The following is a 19,226-nucleotide window of genomic DNA, read 5'->3' as shown; positions in this document are numbered from 1 at the left end:
GTACATCTAGAGTTTGTTTCATTTGTGCAGGTACAACTCAACCATACATCACTGCTTTGAAAGGAAGACAAAAAACACCGCCAATATGGTGAACGGTTTAGCAAATAGCACGGAAATGGACGATAACAGCAACTGCGATGCCACAGTGGTATTACTAAAGAAAGGTAACTGTTCCAGTAAGTCACCCTGCTTACTTGCATCATTCTAAATGTTTACAAGTTTGTCCACTAGTCACGCGGTGTGGACTGCTTCTGTTTATCAGCCATGAAATAGGCGGGGAGGTGGCCCTTTTGTAACCCCCCCTGCCAGATGGCCATGGCTCCTGTGCCTGGGAGCGCGGCATGGTGTCCCCGGCCACCGCATCCTTTGCTGCTGGAGGCAGCTCAGGCCTCCTCTGGGTAGTTCTTGCTGCTGAGCAAGTGCCTGGCTGAAAGCACTCCTCCATCTTCAAACCTGACTTGCCCAGGGGCTACTTATTTAGACCGTTACAGCCATGCCATTGGAAGTCCTTCTGTGGATACTGTTACTCTGCACTGAAGATACCCATTTACATCTAGTACCTCCAGTTAAATTTAACTCCATTCCAAAGCAGCATAAACTGAGCAGAGAAAAAGGCCCTACTTATACTAGCGTACGCTTTCCCCCCAGTGAAGGGAGGGTGGGGACTCCGTGTTGGTCTCGGTAGTGTGCTCTTACTGCACGTGCTGTCCTGAATGTGCACAACTTCGCTGTGTAAACGATCTTTGACTGGATTTCACTTTGGCCGAAATCCGCTCCCATTTGACTTCAGTCACAATCATGTATACAAGTGATTGTATTTCTTCAGCTTAAAAAAAATTCACCCACTCCGTAGCTCAGCAGCAGTAGCTCCATGTGTGCATTTGCAAGCATGTGCTAAAAAGTATTTACAGAGGATAATTTTTTTATCCTTGCAACAGTCAACAAGGATGTGCCGTAGCTGCTTGGGATTTATATGCACCTATCTTCAGGAATAACACCACCCCCCTCCAGTCACTGGTTTAATCTGAGAAGGAGCTCTGTCTTGTCTAAAGCAGTCCTGGTCTCTGACTACAGATGGGCTGCCCTTTTTGTTTCTCTGGACTAAAAAAAAATTAAGAAAAATAGGTCTCTCTTCCTGCAAACAGTGACGGAAAGACATAGTCTGTATACAGTAAGCAACAAAACATGAAATGTAGAGGGGTTCATTTGCTGGCATCAAACCCTTCGAGCCTGCCAGAGGCCACCTGTCGTGTTACTGCCCCGTTGCTGAGGGAAGGCTTTTGTGAGCGCTGTGCACTCTGGTTTGGGGAAGCTGCTTTTATGGGAACAGCTATCTGTAGCTATCTCAGGCCTTAGTCATCTAGGTTTACCCGGTGGCCTCAGGATTACGCACAAATGGGGCAGTTCTGATTGTGGGATTTGGTTTAAATCTCCCCAGAATGCGTCTTTGCATGACACTGCTCAGCTGCTGGTAATTTTTTGTTTTGGACACTTGCGGTTACTCAAACTGGCTGAGGAAGGAAGACAAAAGGATTGCTTCATTTTCTTGCAGATTGTTCCTGTGTTTACTTGGCAGTGGGCCACCGGAGGCCCAGACAGGCGCTGCTGCGCACACCAGCCAGTAGCATGGGGTCGCAAACAGCACCTATTGCACCAGGTTGCCTGAGGGTTTCAGACACTACCGTTTGTTTTCTGAGGCCTCTTCTGAACAGAGGACCAAAAAGAGTCAAACAGAAGGATTTTTGCGTTTGGGGCAGTTCCCCCAAGTGCCATGCAGGAAATGCCGGCATGCAAAAGTCACAAGGAAAAGCAGTCTTGCTTTTCTGATTTTTTTTGAATACAGATGACCCCACTTATCTACCCCAATCCATGGAAACCTCAGTCAGAAAAAAAAGTGACACTAAGGCCAAGGAGATACTCTTCTGTGAGACTAACGGTGATGGCAATAAATAGTAATGCCGTGAAACACTTGCCAGCGTTCAGCATTGATTTTCATAAACCAAAGCAGAGATGGGTCAGGGAAGACCTCAGGTTTCCCTGCTGCTGAGTCCCAGTCCTGACCCAGAATTCACAGCCCGCGGTAGCACCCAGGCACAGAAAGGATGGACGCTGGCACCGTGCCACCCCAGAGGCAATGGGCACTGGCACTGTGCCCCAGTGGAGCGTGGTTCAGGTACCTGCCCCTGTCTCCTTGTTCCTTTGCTCCCGCGCTGTGGGTCGCACCCCACGGACTGGCACGTGCGCTTGCTGCCAGGTTTGATGGCACTTCCCGGCCATGGGCTGCAAGCCCAGGATGCGGGAACCTGCTTTTCATTTGCGTGGGTACCCCGCAGGAACGCAGTGACAATTTCCTCACCCCCGTGTGCAGTTAATGGTGGGCGAGGCCAATATCCTCACAGAAGCGCAGGTTGTAACAGTGGAATTAAGGCAGCTTTACCACAGCACCATTTCTACCTTGGTGGAATACCTGCTGTGGAAGCAGTGATGTGCCTAACACAGGCCTATGATGAACTGTGCAGAGCAGATTTAATCCTCTGTAATGAGCGTGAGTGGAGATACCATGTTGGCGATTTATTTAAAGACAGAAATTAAGGACAGAGGAGGCATGTTTTGAATGGTGGTAGCTGAAGTTCTTACAAAGGACTTCTGGAACCCGCAGGTTTATTCTTCTGAGAGCCACGTAGGGCAGAGAGAGAGACTGCTGGAAGGAGACCTCAATGTCTCTTTGTTCCTTGGCTGCAGGAAATTTCCACCGTAAAGCCTCGGTGATCATGGTGGATGAGCTGCTGTCTGCATACCCACACCAGCTTTCATTTTCTGAGGCTGGGCTCCGGATCATGATAACCAGCCACTTCCCTCCCAAAACACGTCTCTCCATGGCCAGCCGCATGTTAATCAATGAGGTATGTCTTTTATCTCCCCCCACCTCCCCTTCTCCTTCTGAATTTGCCTTTTCCTGTAGCAGTGTTTGGGTCAAAAATAGAACTCTTGTGTTTTTTCTGGATCCCTGATAGCATTTTCCCGGATTTTATCCTTCTGACACGGACTTTACTAAATCATCCCCATCTGTTCCCATGGAGATTTTAGCAGAGAAAGTTTCAAGTCATTATGTGGTTATGTTACCTGTAGCTGTTGCTCACAAGAGGTGCCCCCTGCATTGATCTGATATTAATATCGCTTGCACTTATTTAATAATATGATACTCCACTGAGTTTGCACTTAGTCTGGCCTTGGTCTTGGAATACTCCTGCAGTCAATTCTACAGCCACTGGTCCTTCTCTTATAAAAGTTGTATTTGTGAGATTTATCTAGTCATCTGCAAGCAAGCATCGTGTTATACCTGATCCAAATTCCTCCATTTTGCTTTTAAAGCCAAATTTTGAAAGAACTCTGCACTTCTCTCATTCTCTATTCCTGCCTTTCTCTTTAAAAAGTCAAATTTTTAAAAAAATCTGTCTTTCAGCAAGAATTTGTGCCTGTATTTACAGAGACAAAGGCTGATCAACAGCCGGACTTACACCAATGGGGAGTCAGAAGTAGCAATCAAAATACCAATCAAGCACGTGGTTGAGAATGGAACGGGCCCCAGCAACTCCGCCGAGCGGGGCGTCAACGGCACACGGCGGGACGAGGACATGGCTGAGGCTGGGAACGAGACGGAGAACGAGAATGAGGATAATGAGAACAATGAAAACGATGAGGAAGAGGAAGAAGATGATGACGACGATGACCACGAAGGGCCATACACACCTTTTGACTTACCCAGTAAGAAGCTCCTGGGTTTGTGTTATTCCAGAAAGCAAAACTCAGTTTGGGTGTGCCGGAAAGCATCACAGATGTGTGTTGAGGTAGAAGTGTCTCTGAGAGCTCCCATCAGCCTGTACCTCCCAGCGTAGTTACTGGTCACAGGTAAAAAATGAGAGGAACTGGGAAGCAGCAGGAACTTCTCAGGATGCAGGCTCCTGGGCTTGGACGCACCGCTGCTGCAGCTCGTGCGTTGGCCAGGTGCTGCTGCTGCAGTCAGAGGGGAGAAGCAGCAATCTCCACAGGGTGGTTCCTACCCGCAAAACCCGCGTCACCCTCTGGAGGGGCTCATCTCTCTCTGCTGACTGTGGAGGAACCTGAGGATGGTGGGGCCGCTGGCAGGGTGCCTGAACGCAGGTCAGGTGTGTCTGCGTCTAGGCCTTACCTTTGCTGGGAAATGAGGTGCACTCTTACCTCTGGGGTAAGGTGTAGTGCTAGCGAAGACAAGGCAGTGGTGGTGCTGATATGGAGCGGCAACAAAGGAATGTCCTGGGCACCTCTGCTTCCTGCTGCTAACTAGGCACAGCCACAGTGTCTTCTCACTCTTTCTGGAGGGCTTAGAAAGTCAGAACAGCTGCGTGACTTGTGAAAAAGCACGGGTGCCTCAGGTTGCTGAGCACCGCACCTGCAGGTTGGAGATCTCCTTTTTGCCAAGTCCCTCTTACCCAATTACGTATCCCTGCCCTACCTTTGACTCACACTTGCCGCAGCTGGCAAGATGTGCTGTGTTGCTGGCAAGATCTGCTGTGTTGCAGACAAGCCAGAATACTGTAGGGACGGGTCCTGCCCTTTACAGGTGAGCTACGTTTTTGAGAACTGTTCAGATCTCACTCAAACAGCATAGCTGTAGTTTGAGTAAGGAAAAAACCGAGCCTGAAGAGAGTAATTTGGATGTCCTGTGGACCATGACACTAGATTCATAGTATGGGAAAGGTTGGCATGGACTTCTGGAGATTTCTGGTTCAAACCCCTGCTCGGAGCAGGTTGCCCAAGGCTGCGTCCAGTTGTTTTGATTATCTATAAGGATGGACATCCCACGGTCTTTCTGCGTACCTTTTCCAGTGTTTGACCACCCTCATGATAGGAAAAAAGAAAACGCACAACTTATGGTAGCATCTGTTCTGAATTTCCCTTATTGCAAGCTGAGCCCATTGGCTCTTATAATTTCCTTGTGCTTTTCTGTGAAGGGCCTGGCTCCATCTGTTCTGTACCCTCCCATTAGGTGGTTGAAGGTGGATCAGATCTCTTTCTAGAACTTGCTTTTTATGTGGTACCTGTAAAAACTTGACCCAGGGAGGGTAGCAGGTGTGCTCTGACACATGACTTAACGAACTCTCAGGGAGGCACTTCATCCTCCTTCCCTGTGCCCCTCTCTGCCCTCCCATCTCTGCCATCACACCGTGATCTTCTGAACAAGGAATGTCTTATCATTATCTGCTTGAATAGCAGTTAGGCTGAGGTGTCCCTGGCATCGTGCTTGTTAATATTAACAAAATAATAACGTTCTGGACTAAAGCAGACTAGAATTGTGATTGTTTTTCCCTTTTTTGTTTTACAGCTGGCAAGATAGAAATCTTGAAGTGGCTCTTCACATGGCCATTGAGTTTTGTTCTGTACTTCACAGTGCCCAACTGTAACAAACCGCACTTGGAAAAATGGTTCATGGTTACCTTTGCTTCTTCTACCCTCTGGATTGCAGCTTTCTCCTACATGATGGTGTGGATGGTACGTACCAACTAAAGCACAAACCACAGCCTGGGAGAGGCAACAGAAGTGGGTTTTGTCAGCTTAGAGAAATGTGTAGAAGGTTCTACATGCGTGATTTTTTTAAATGAGAAACCTTGAGTCTGCTTCCACTTCTATTAGACCTGTCCACACTGAAAGAAGAAAATTAGGGGCCAGTAGCCATGGCCTTTGAACTTGACTCAGGGATGGAATTTCACCCAGATTCTTTAACGTGGGGAAAAAATGACACTTGCACCAATTTAACACCTCCTAGTCATGCAGGGCAGTGTAAAGAGGCCCTGACCCTAGTAAGAATCTGTCCTCGGTAGCTTTTACCTTTTCTTGGAGCAAGCAAGCTTGAGAGACAGAGTTGTGAATGATAACACTTTGAACTCAGCATGAATAAAAGTACAACATTCAGCCAAATTGTAGGACAGCTACTCTAGTCAATGGGAACTTAATTCTACCTCATTATCCTAAGGGTAGAAGGGGATAAATAAAAATGAACACAAAGAAGTCCAAGCATAGTTGGCCTGTTCACAGGGGGGAAGTTTTGTGGACTGGCTGGATCATTGAGCCTGTTAGCTTGCTGCAGGCCTCATTAGATGATATGTATAGGTGAAAAGTGTAAGTTGTCCTCGTTAGGCTTACAGTAATACTTGTGTTTCTTTTGGGGCAGTCTGCACTCTTGGGCAGAATCAGACAATGACGGGGCATTGGCATCAGGAGAGGGTCTAACAGGGGAAGCCTGGTTTTGGGCTGCTGCACTTGCGATGGAGTGCACAATTCATGGTCTCTCTCGGCATGGGGCCCGAAGAGCATGGAGATACCTGCCTAAAGCACTGGCCACTGCTTCCCTGCTGGGAGAGGGGAGGCACCAAAAAAATACTCACTGCCTTCGCAATTTGTTCTTGTACTAAATGCCAAAATGAGAATGCCAGGCTTTTCCCTGCAAACTAATCAAAGCAGTTACAGAAGAGGGGGTTTTATTTTGTTTTGTTTTCAATGACCCATGTCACCCTGAACAGGAAATAGAAAGTTACGTGTTTTCATCTGCGAGGATGAGGTGTTCTTCAAGAAAAAAGCTATCCCAGCTTTCCATAGCTGAAATACCAGAGCCCACAGGATCACTGTGCTGCTTCTAACATGTGGTTCACATTTCTTGGAGGATGCTGCAGAGAGTTCAGAAGAGCCATTAAATGTGGCTAATAGGAAATGGGAATCATTAGACAAAGGCATCCAAAATTCAAAAATATTCATTAATTTGAAGAGCACTAATTTATCATAGACTGCATAGCAAAGGAAAGAGGAAATTAAAGGTATCTCCTCTCTGCCAATGGGAATTGTTTGCAGTCACTTGGGGATATGTCCCTGCATATGACATTTTCGTAGTATAATGAACCATGAGGTTGTTTTAGTGTCTGCTTAGCTATTATTTGTATATAATAATGTCTGCAAACTTCAGCCAAGATCAGGAAACCGTTACACAGGGTAGTGGGCCACCATATAGTCTCTTTTCCAGGTTAGTGTCAGGAAAATTGTGGATGAAAGGTGTGAAGCAGCTAACCAAAGAAGGTCGATAGCAGGTCAGTGCTGTCCTCTGCCAGGTGATGAATATACCAAAAAAGCCTGTCACTGCTTCTCTTTAAAGAAAGTGTGAGTTTGCACTGAGCAATAAACTGTCTCACGGTATCTTGCAGAATTGAGCCAAGCTGGTCTCTGATTTTAATTAATCTAAACAGCTTGACAGTTTATTTCCTCTCCTTAGGTGACAATCATTGGCTACACACTGGGAATTCCAGATGTGATCATGGGCATCACTTTCTTGGCAGCTGGAACCAGTGTGCCGGACTGCATGGCAAGCCTTATCGTAGCAAGGCAAGGTAGGTTCGTCACAGAGGTGTCATACTGCTATGGAAGTGTTCCCTTGTGTCCGCTTCCTCTTCAGGTAGTACACATGTGTCCTGAATGTGAAAACATACAGAGCCTTTTTCCTGAGGCTGAAATTTAGAACAAGAACAAAGGAAATTAATTATATTGCTATTGGAAAGCAGCTAACAGGTTCTTAATGACCGTGTGGAACAAATTGTCAACTATTGTCAACTTCAGGCCTTCCCCAAAAGTCACAATGTTTTTCTTAATTTAAATATCGGTGGTGTAGAATTGTTTAGAACATGGCATAAGGGTCTTCCAGGTCACTTTCCAGCTTTTCTCCACAGTCATAAGGACTGGAAAGATACTACTGTTTTTAAGGAAGACTTTTTTTTTCCCCTCTCCTTGTGACTCCAGCAACAGGTGTTTGAAGAGAAAAAGAAAGTTGTCAGTACTGCTTTGGGAAACAAAAACAGTGGCTCTTCATTGAAACAACCGGCTACTTATTAGACTACAAGGAGACCTAATGTAATCAGTCCAGTTTAGAAACTCACGTGTCCTGGTTACAGTGAAGCATCAAAAGCCCCACTGACCATGGCACAAGAGTGCCGGCAGGTCACAGCCAGCACAGCCAGTGGCCAGGGTCCCCACAGCAGCAGAGGATTAGCTGGGGGAAGTTCTCAGATGATCCTAGAAGGTGGATTCAGCCCCTTCAACCCTGCTGGCCTTGTACGATGGGGAGCGGAAAGGGAAGGGATGGGGTAAGGGGAATCTCCCTTAACTCTTTGCCTTAATCTGCGAAAATTGTTGTGATTAGCTCAGATTAATGTATTTTTGTTTAAAATACTTTTCTGAGACATGTCTGATTGTACAGGGTTTCCATTCCTGCAGGTATGGGGGATATGGCTGTGTCCAACTCTATCGGAAGCAACGTTTTTGATATTTTAATTGGCCTAGGCCTCCCGTGGGCTTTGCAGACTCTAGCAGTGAATTATGGATCATACGTAAGTCCTACATTTGTTCGCATGATTCTTATTTATTTATTTATATAAAACTGATCTATTTAAGAAAAAAAAACTCTAAAATTCTGTGGATTGGATTTGAAGAAGCAGATAGCTTTGCTCTGTTAAGATTTGGGAGAAGTAGCAACTGTCAGTGGACATTCCCCATCTTTTGGAGCACAAGTACTTTAATTTCTTCCTTAAAGGCAGCAGTCTGTGCTGAAATAAGCTAACTCACTAGAGTATACTGTATTTTCACACGCTTGAATATATTCCTAATAAGGAGAATGATCCTGTTTTTAATAAGACGGGGGGGATAAACACATAGGTGGAAAGTAAAGTTGGGAGCAGACCTGTACGGCTTTTGGTAAGAAAAGTTAAAGCATTACTAAGATGAAGGAAGCTGTTAAATAACTGGATATTTCAGAATGTGACCATCATCAGGAAATACTGCAGAGCTTTCCTATTTGAGAAAACCTACCCAACACCAACAAAACCGTCCTTTACTTCCCAGATGATGAAAGAGCCACCCTCCTGCCCCCAGAGTTGTTGCAAGCTCCCTTCTGAGAAGGAAGAGCAGGAGATGCCATGAAGTCCCAGGGGAAAGTCGCTGTTGCGATGACTGTTAGCTGGACAACACTCAGAGAGCAGTGTAGGGCAGAGGAAAGATTCTTGATTACAGTCACTGAGTGAATGCAAAGTTAAAAAGACTGGAGGATCACAGAATTGCTGAGGTTGGCAAGTAGCTCTGGAGGTCATCTAGTCCCCAACCCTCTGCTCAAAGCAGTGTCAGCGAGAGCTGGATGCTTTGGACCATGTCCAGCTGGGTCTTGAATACGTCCAAGGATGGAGACTGCACAGCCGCTCTTGGCAGCCTGTTCCAGTGTTTACTCTCACAGTAAAAAAAGGTTCTTATGTTTAAATGGAATTTCTGTATTTAAAATTGTGTGTTACCTCATGTCCTTTCAATGGATACCGCTCAGAAGAGTCTGGCTGCACCTTCTCTATCCTCTCCCATCAGCTATATACACATCGATAAGATCCCCCTGAATCTTCTCTTCTCCAGGCTGAACAGTCCCAGCTCTTTCAGCCTCTCTTTATATGTCAGATGCTGCAGTCCCTTAAATCATCCTTGTGGGCCTTCACTGGACTCGCTCCGGTAAGTCTATATCTTCCTTGTACTGGGGAGCCCAGAACTGGACCAAGCACTCCAGATGTGTCTCACCAGTGCTGAGCAGAGAAGGATCTTCTCCCTCTACCTGCTGGCAACGCTTCTCCTAATGCAGCCCAGGATGCTGTTGGTGCTCCATGCCACAAGGGTGCATTGCGGACTTCAGCCTGGTGTCCACCAGGATCAACAGGTCTTTCTCTGCCAAACTGCGTTCCAGCTGGTCAGCCCCAGCATCTACTGATGCATGGGGTTATTCCTTCCCAGGTGCAGGACTTTTCATTTCCCTTTGTTGACGTTCATGAGTTTCCTGCCTGCGGATTTCTCCAGCCTGTCCAGGTCCCTCTGGATGGCAGCACAACCCTCTGGTGGGTCAGCCACCCCTCCCAGTTTTGTATCAGCTGCAAGCTTGCTGAGGGTGCCCTCTGCCCCATCATCCAGTTCATCAATAAAGACGTTGAGCAGTATTGACCCCTGGGGGGTAAGCCACTAATGACTGGCCTCCGTGGACTTTGAGGGCAGCGATTCAGCCAGTTATCAGTCCACTCCACTGTCCGCTTATTTAGTCCGTTCTTCCTCTGTTTGTCTCTGAGGATGTTTGAGAGACAGTGTCCAAAGCCTTCCTAAAGTCAACATAAACAACATCTGTTGCTCTCCCCTCATCCAGCAAGTCCACCTTATCATAGAAGGCTATCAGGCTGGGTAAACATGATTTCCCCTTCAGAGATCTATATGTCTACTCGCAATCACTTTCTTGTCCTTCATATGTCTAGAAGTGGTTCCCAGGATTATTTGCTCCATCACCTTCCCAGGGATCGAGGTCAGGCTGACTAGCCTGTAGCTCCTTGGATCTTCCCTCTTCTTGAATATAGGAGTGACAAAAGGAAGCAATGCTGTAGGAATAAAATCCCTTTCTTTAAGGAACAGCTTATCTGTAGCTTATCTGTATTTTTGCGGAAAAGGATGAAAACAAGTGGCTGAACAGAAGCAGCCAGCTTTCATGGAGGCATAACAATGTCACTACTGTTTTGCACACCCAAAATGTTCATGGTACAGTGTGATCACATGGGTAGAAAAGACAGTCTTGGAAACAGCCCCACAATTAGCAAAGAGAGTTTCCTGAGTTTTCACTTGCAGTTCCTGGATTTCTCTCCACATCCTTGGATAACTGGACGTCAAAACAAAACAAGCCACCACCCATCCCCCCCGTTATTAGTAATTAATTATTTAAGTATTACTAAGTTGCCAGAAGAGGCTAGAGTTAGCTGGGTCAAGTGTAGCCTTGTGCCGGCATTAAGAGCTGCAACGTGCTGTTTGTTATTCAGGGAGCCCTGCTGATGTGCCTGCGCTGGGGTCAGCAGGGGCAGAAGACGAGGAGCTCCTGCTCCCCGAGGTCCGTAGGGCTGAGCCTCGGGCTGCTCGCACAAGCAAGGCCTGCTCGCTGGGTGGGGGCTCACAGGCCCAGGCCAACCTGCTTGTCCGCTAAATGTGACTGTGAGTCAGAAGCAGTAGGCAATTCTGAGCCAAGAGTCACAATTTAGTACTGCTCCTTTGGTATTCGGCAGGATCCAAATTTGTCTTTGTAGCATCTCCTCCGAAAGAGCAACTCCTCAAAGCCATCGTGATGCCCCTGTCTTATGTACAGAGGGAAGGAGAGATTTGTAAAAGACAAAAAAAAAAAAAAAAAAAAAAAAGAGCTTACTTGATCATGGTTACTTTTGCATAGCCATCCAAAACCATGATTGCGTCCCCAGAATGTTTAATATAAGAGGACTGTGGCAAAGTTAAGCTTCTGCTGAAAGTAGAGAGTAAAGGCATTTTAATAAAGAAGCTGTTAAGGCAGTAATAGTTTTTGTGGAAGCCAAAAAATGTAGACTGTGTGATTTGAAAGTTAAGCTTTAATGCAGAAGAGCCTCCTAGAAGGCCCCTCCAGCCTTATTTTTCTGGAAGTTTAAACGCTCAGAGCTTTCTCCAGAGTATGGTATTCCTCTAATATCGTACTCTGTAAAATCCCTATGTATCTCTTGTTCCAGGCTGCCTGACTCAGAATCTCCTGTGGCCAAATTTTGTTCCCTGTTAATGCTGGTGTAAGGAGTTCTGGCATGTTACTGTGCAGACATAGAGAAGAGGATCTGCTCCCTGGTTCTTTCCCTTTGTCTGCCTCCGAGCTGCAGTGCGCCCATGCGTGTGGCAGCGTGGGGCCCTGTGATTATGCGCGTTCTGAACTCTCTCAGCCACATGCGGTAAAGCGGCTTCACGCACTAACCAGCCAAGCAGCTGCTCCCAACCAGGCGGAGATTTATGGGGTTTCATTCTGAATGTGAAGAGCGGTCTCACTGCTAATGGCACTTTCAGCTGCTGTAGCACCCTTTGTAGGATGAGCTTGTGTTTGAGCCTTCCTTAAACTAAGGGCAGGTGGGTGTTTCAGAGCCCATTTTACAGATGGTGCATTTGGTTTGAGGTGGGCAGAGAACTTTGCATGAGATGCAGCCTGCAAGCTTGTGGCTGGTTGTGAGACATCGATATATTGAAAGCATTGTCCCGCAAGGTCCTGGTTACTGCCTAGTTTTGTCATACGCCTGGCAGCAACCACAAGCAGCCCCATGCAGAATCAGGACTTCTTGTTTAAACAAGTTCACTCCATGAGACAGTGCCTGAGGGGGAAAAATAGAGCTTGTGACCTAATAGGTAAGACAGGAAAAGAGCAAGAGGAGACCTGTCAAAGAGACACTAATGGGCTTGCTGGAGGTCACACAGCAGGCTAGTGGCAGAACTGGAAATAGATGGTGAATCTCTTGAGACACATCCTGGTGCTGGGTTGCTAAATTGCAATCATTTTGATTAAACACCTCTCTCACTTCTGATTGCCCCTTTCCCAGGCCCGTTGTCGATGGATGTTTCCGCTTACTATCTATTTTATTCTTTCTTTCTTGCTACAAGAAAGGCATGGAAAACCATCTTTTGCTTCTCAGGCTGCATCTTGGAAACATCTGTCACCTGTTCTAGAGAAGGAAGTTCCCCTTCTCTTTTCCTACTTCAGATGAAACGTTTTCCTGTAGGATGTGGGTACAGCGCAAGTGGAGACTGCAGGGCAGCCACAGCCCCGGCCTGAACAGGGGGGTTGCCCCCGCGTGATGTGATGTAGGAAGCTGGCACACCAGGCAGCGCCTTGCAAAACCACCGTGTGCTCCAGGGCACCGGTCTCCGATATCATTCACCCTGCCTGGCCTGTGTGTATCAGTTACCACGAACCAGGTCTGTCTCAGTGTGATCATCAACGTGCAATATTGGATTTTTATTCTCTTCCTTCCAGTGCTGACTGGAGTCAGTCCAAACCCAACCCAGAGAATGCTCCATCTCATGCTTCTCCAGGAAAATGTTAGTGTTGGTGCAGAGAAGAAAAGGTCCTCCTCTGCTTTCACCCCTTGCCTTCTACTCAGTTGTCAGTCCCGCAGTCCTTGGTTTGGGCCAGGCCACTGGCGCTTTTCCTGTAAAAAGGCAGATCTAGTCAATATCAAACAGCTTCCACATTGGATCCCTTCTGTTTCTACAATGTCTAGTCTCTGACCCAACTATATGTTTATTATTTTAAGAGTGCTTGTTGTTTCTGGACGCCCATTAATGTCCAGGCACTAACTCTGCCTTCCTCTGTGCTTCCCACTGGAGCTTCTAGCTCCACTACTCAGAGGTCACTTGGCCACCCTCCTGCTGCAGCTCTGGCCTTCTGTTATCAGCCATAGCTAATCTAGCATGCCATCAGGACTTTCGGAGGAAAAGCAGCATCCCTCTGGACCTAGAGAGACCTTTGAAAGAGTTCACTTTCTCATCTCTTCCAGCTCTGAGTCCTGGACACGTTGCTGAGTCTGTAATCCTGTAAGCATCCTTCCCCAGTGGCCCTGGCCAATCCAGAGTGGAAGGACATTTGCTCCGTGTCTTCTTCCATCCAATTGCTTCCCTCCGGAATCTTTTTTTGGATGTGAAGCTGTAAACCAGGCACCGGCCAGGAGTATTTTAGAGAACAGGAATTTTAGCCTAAGGATAAACAGCCAGGTTCATTTGTTCACATCGGCATTTGGGAGTATAATCATATGTCTGTCCATCAATCCTCTGCTTGATAACTTGCAGCCAGTTTCAGTAAAATTTGACAGTAAGTTAGAAGTCTGAGAGACATTACATTCCTTTCATGCAAACAGGCAGCTAGAGGGAGAAGGACTAACCCCAGTGTGAGCCTCGTTAGACATCAGAGAATCCAGAGGGAAGCGGGCACTCGAGAAACGCAAATCGAGACGGCAGGCGTCGCTGATTTGCTACTCGCTGACCGGCTTGCTATTCACTGTTATAATTCCAAGGAACTATGATGACTCTTATAAGAACAAAGCTGGCCTTCCTCTCCTCACAGCCAACATCTGTGTATCTGTTCCCTGCCCCATTCTGGCCCAGGTATCCACATACAGACCACTTTAAATAGGAGGGTAGGTTCAATGGATCCATCAGTCACCGGAGCAAACGTTAAGGTCTAGGATAGCGACAGGGTGGTGACTCTGAGTGTCTGCAGGGGTCCCCGCTTCCCACAGCATCACCCTTCACTTCTGTGGATGTTATTTCTCCTCCTGCTCTGGGGTGCCAGACTCCTTCCAGCTGTCGCATTAGCATCTGCAACGTGAGGTGCTGGTATCACTGCAGCAGCAATATGCAGCTTGGCAGGTATTAATAGATTAATTTAGTGGCTTATCCCAAAAACCTATGGATGGGCATAGCAGCAGGTGCACCCTGAAGCTACTGACTAGTCCCTCCAGCTTCCTGGAATAGTTTGCATGTATTGAGTGCGTTTATTCCCTGGTTTCATGACAGGGAGACTGGGATGATTATACTGTAATAGAGCAAAAGTGTCTGATCCCTTCCAAAGCTCCTGACAATACAGGAATTCTCTCCAACCATAAACCCTGCATTTCTTGCTTAATACCTTGAGTGTCTATGTGCAGCACTCCAGGGTGTGTACCCTCTTCAGAGTGAATTGTGTGATACAGAGCAAACCAAGGATGTTTTCTTAGGAGTCTCAAAAAAGGTCCAAGAAGGAAATGCCATTGAAACATGCAGGAATGCAGCACGTGTCTGAAAATCTAGTTTGTTGAGACTTCTGTCTCATGGCACGACCTGCGGAAAGAAGGATTTACACTGAATTTCCACTGCTAGGCAGGGACTCTTCAGGAAAAGGATCCCCAAACAGACAGAGGACCTGCAGCTTTTTCAGACAAGGGACCGGAAACATAACAGAGTCCTCCTAATATTCCTGAATGAGGTAATTCCTCTCATATTTGGACCCTGGAGCAAAACCAGTTTGGGTTTTGGCAATAGCTCCTTGTTTTTCCCTTCAGTAACGGCTAGAAAAGAACTGAAGAATGGAATCACTTACTTTGTTTCAGTTGTTTTTCCTCTGCTGTTTAGCTTCAGCCTCGGTTACTTGTTGCCTGCAGGAGCTGCATGGGAATAGCTGGAGCTGGTGGCAGCATCTTTGTATTTGCTACACAAGGAGCAGCGAGATAGCCTCCATTCAAATTGAGACAGAGTAGATTTTGAACTTGGAAGACTTTCATCTGTGATCAGTCAAAACGGAGCGTTCTTCTGGCTTGCTTTAGCCACTAGATACAAGCCAAACCTCAAAGGAGAGTTTGGGAATGTTGATTTTTCCTCCTTGCAGTATGAGCGAGTGCTTCGTCTGCAGACAGTTCTCTCCTGGGAAAGAAGCATTTCCTATTCTTAAACGAACAGAGAACTGAGCTTTTCCTTCTATAATTAAGAAGACTCCAGCTGAGGCCCTTTTTCTGCTCTTTGCTCAAACCTGAAATTATGTCCTCCCTTACTGTGAGTTTTTAATGTTTTGCTAGTTTTGTTTTCCCTGAACTTGCACATTGTCACATACCCTGAGAAAGCCTGTTCCACTGTCTCTTGCAGGAAACACCACTTGTCTCATGAGAAGGCTGCTTGACTGATTTCTACCCTAATTCAACAGATCAAGGACACATTTTTCTTAAGCTTTTGTACCAAATTTCAGAATCTTCTGAGCTCCTATGCTCACAGTTAGAAGTCACAATAAGAAATAGGGCAAGCTACAGTGATAATCAGCGAAGTGGGAGTAGTTCGTCAGTTAAAACTGTATTTCCAGAGCTGTAGACTTAGGGGAAATTTGTGAAACAGCAGCAGGTAGTCCAAAATCAAATGCAGAAGAAGAAAGGATCCTTCAGGCAGGTGGAGAACTAAAATGAGCGAAACGAGAAATAAGTGAACAGTGGCTATTCAGCCTAGTTCAGATTTAACTATCTCAGAACCACTGAGCAGCACTGTATAAAACTATTCATGGTTCTGTATGATTACTTTTTGAGATAGATAGGTGGGCATTGGATTAGAAAATGTTGAAAGGCTACCGGAGCTGGAGAGAAGGTTAAAAAAAGCAGCATGCCTACTTGTGTGGCTGTTGTGATTCTAGCCATTGCTGTGGGCAGAATAGCTGTAATGTAGACCTGGGCCAAATAGGAGGGGGTTGTAGGAAAACCTTTAGCATTAGCAGGTAGGATAAAACAGTAGGAAGCAGTTATACCTGCCTTTTTGTTCTGATGAGCAACCCCTCCTGTGTGCCAGTTAGTGCAGTACTGTGCAGAGTTGCAGCAGACTTCGAGCAAATCCGAACCTGTCTCCTTTGAAACCATGTGTTCTCTTTGTTGGTGATAGATAAGGAATAGCAGTGTTTGCTAGAATGAAATGTTCCCGTTTTCCTTAATATATGGGGGTTTCCATGATATTTTCAGAGGACCATTTCCAGAGCTAGGCATAGTCTAGCCAAGAGCTTCGGCAGCAGTCCTCTGGTTACTCTTAATGCAAGAATTAAATACCTCAGTGCCCAGGAGCAGATTTGATAGAAGGGAATAAGTGCTTATACCCCAAACAATGTGGGCTATTTGCTCAAGCCTGCCTCCCTCAGCTGTGGTAAATGGGGAGTGCTCTAATGTGACTTCTGTGTCGGGGAAGTCGCTGCTGGCCGATCTGACACTGGAAACCCCTTATACCACCAGTGCAAGGTTTACTGGAGAACATCTCTCCAAATCCTTAGGCTGCAGCCCTCCCCCCCCCCCCCCCAAATGCTTGGCAGTGAATTTCATCTAGCTCCAGGGAGACCCTTCTTTGTTGGAGTGAGAATATTTAGCAAAGAGCATTCCTCAAAGACCAGACTACCATTGCATTTTGGACCTGAACAAACCCAGACAGCTTTCATTCTCTTCTCAATGTGAGCTATAAAGTCTGCAAGAATCTCAAAGCGCTGTATTAGTCCAAGGAACCTTTGCAGTAAGAGGTATCTGGGCAACAGGCTTAAACAGGAATTATATCTACAATGAGGGAGATTTCTTACTGGTGTAAATCAGTTTGCTCCAGGGCTGTCTTAAATAACCCAGACAGCCTGGGCACGGTGCTTGAACGTATGCCATTCTCCACATGTGCAAAAGTCCGTGAGGTCAGACTTACTGCATGTGCCAGAAGAGCAATGCGTCGTACGCAGCTGGGCTCCCTGCACACACCGCGCAGAGCTGCTCTCTGCATAAGCAGCAAGCCAAATTAATTGGACTGTTTGTGTGCACATAGAGTAACTCCACAGCATGTATACTGCAAGTCCAGTGCATCTGGAATTACAGCCAGCACCCGTCTCCTAGCTGTCCCACGGCAAATCTGCTTTGGGGACAGGCTTACATCAATGTCACTTTGTTCCAGCTGTCTTTCTGTTGTTTTTCATCCGCTTCTCATTGTTTTATAGCCCTTCTCACCTGTCGTCTTTGTCCTCTCTGTCCCTTTCCTGCCTGCTCCATGGCATGGCAGGGAGATGTCATGCATGCATCACCTCCTGAGCCCCAGTGGCAACGTCTGGAATTCTGCACAGCTTTTATAGTGCTTTGAGCTCACCGACAAGGCTTTTTTACCCAAAGAATTGCACTTTTTCTTCCAGTAAGTCCAGCTGTGATATGTATCCAGTTCAGCCAAATGAGCTTCCTGACAAAGTGCATTCCACAGCTAGCATTTGCTCACCCAGGGAAACCAACCTCTGCTGCGTACATGGAAGGGTTTTAATGCTGCTGTCCCATGGCAGAGTGAGGTATTAGGCGACGACCTTAACAAATGGTCCGATTTTTTGCGGAGCAAAAAGCACTGGAAAGTGAAAACTGCATTAGAAAACACCCCGTCACCCTTCCCAGGAAATGCTTTCTTTCTATGGGAATAGCGAAGCCTCGTAAAGGAAAGTTCTTGTTATTTAGGTTGATTAATAGCTAATTGCTTTGCTCAACAGTGGGGGCTGGGCTAGATCCCAGACCAGGAGCATTGCTAGTGAAGCCCGAGGTGAGAAGTGTTAACCTGGAGTGAAACTCAAATATTGTAATGCAATACCACTGCAAGGGAAAATCGGTGCTCGTGCTGCTGAAGGGGTTGCCACGTTTGCTTTGCCCATGTGGGGTCAGCATGATGTGGGTTACTGTTATCATTCATAAAGCTGTCATAAATAATTAGCATACACTTTCTCCTTTTGAATAATCCTTATTAGCAACTTTTGTTCCCCTGAATGACCTCCAAAGAGGAGTCTTGCAGATAGTCCAAAGAAAGCAGCCCCAGACACCTCTATTTGGAAGCACTGTCCTCAGCAAATTAGACACAGAGGCCTTTGGAATGATCTTCTTTCCAAATGTCTGCTGGTTTTATGGAGGCTAATGATGTAACTGAGAAGCACCGTCTGCACTTTAGGTTGAATTCAAACATTTTCCATGCTAAAATAATTCCAGCTGCTTCATTTGCTTCCTTTTCCTGTAGATTCCTTTCCGATTGATGTATTTCATACTGACAGTTTTTACAGATGCTGGCACTGGTCAAACAGAATTCCTGACGGAAATCCAGACAGGAGTTTATTGTAAAATAGTATCTGTCTTTCCTAGCCAGCCGCTGCGCATTTGGGGTAGCAGGGAAGGTGGTGTTAAATTTGTATTTCAGTTACACAAAGTTAGTTTCGGGTTTTTTTGCATTTTAGAATAACTAAAACGGAAATCCAGGTTAGCTGTCGTGTATGGACCATTCAGATTAGTGGAAGCAGGAGAAGAGGAGCGGATGCATGGGAGTGAATGAAGTGCAGTGGACCAGTCCGTCTCTACAGGCAGCAGTACTGTGTGCCCAGAGCCCCCAGATTAGCTCGTCCTGGCCCCGTAGTGTAACAGATATGCCGCAGGGTATTGGGGAAAAAGGTCTTCTGGGTCAGAACCTGACGGTGTCTCTCATCCCAAGACAGCTCTTGTTTCAGCAGAACTTTCAGGTTTGCTCGGGACTGGTGATAGAAGCTGCAGTGGCCTTAGAGACTTCTTCCATAGCTGCAAAAATACACTTCCTCCTGTCCGCCCCTTGCAACCTGCCGTTTACATTAACAGTGGGATCATTACATTTTTCACCTTCAGTTATGCAACCAGTCCCAAAATTGGCCTTCACGCTCTGAAGCAATCCAAATCCTTCATTTCTTTGGACAGTCTAGTGAGAATATTGTATTTTACATGTAATGGCCGTAGGAATATAATGGTCCCGCTGTACATACATATACTTACAGCTTATGTCTTAAAGAAATGCTGTAATACCTTTAA

General features: G+C 46.4%; 1 protein-coding gene across 11 annotated transcripts in view; it reads left to right on the top strand.

Annotated features, from left to right (window-relative positions):
* Window positions 1-19,226, top strand: part of SLC24A3 (solute carrier family 24 member 3) — a 197,734-nt gene that overhangs the window by 151,158 nt on the left and 27,350 nt on the right. For 8 of the 11 annotated variants that reach the window (XR_015708928.1, XR_015708927.1, XR_015708926.1 and 5 more), the window contains 6 exons: window positions 31-176; window positions 2,743-2,903; window positions 3,489-3,765; window positions 5,363-5,529; window positions 7,298-7,412; window positions 8,293-8,405. Coding sequence is in view for 8 of the 11 variants with exons in the window: in XM_087777228.1 (XP_087633354.1) it covers window positions 31-176; window positions 2,743-2,903; window positions 3,489-3,765; window positions 5,363-5,529; window positions 7,298-7,412; window positions 8,293-8,405 (979 nt within the window). In the remaining 3 variants the exon portion in view is untranslated. Of the gene's footprint in view, window positions 1-30; window positions 177-2,742; window positions 2,904-3,488; window positions 3,766-5,362; window positions 5,530-7,297; window positions 7,413-8,292; window positions 8,406-8,916; window positions 9,552-14,763; window positions 17,781-19,226 lie in introns of those variants that run through there. The other 3 variants (XM_087777234.1, XM_087777235.1, XM_087777231.1) reach the window with 3 other exon arrangements.

The sequence above is a fragment of the Nipponia nippon genome, unplaced genomic scaffold (genome assembly GCF_047370975.1).
Source record: "Nipponia nippon isolate SJK-2023a ecotype South Korea unplaced genomic scaffold, ASM4737097v1 scaffold_4, whole genome shotgun sequence".
NCBI classification, from domain to species: domain Eukaryota; kingdom Metazoa; phylum Chordata; class Aves; order Pelecaniformes; family Threskiornithidae; genus Nipponia; species Nipponia nippon.
Note: the sequence above shows the minus strand (reverse complement) of the source record. Positions and strands in the feature narration are given on the sequence as shown.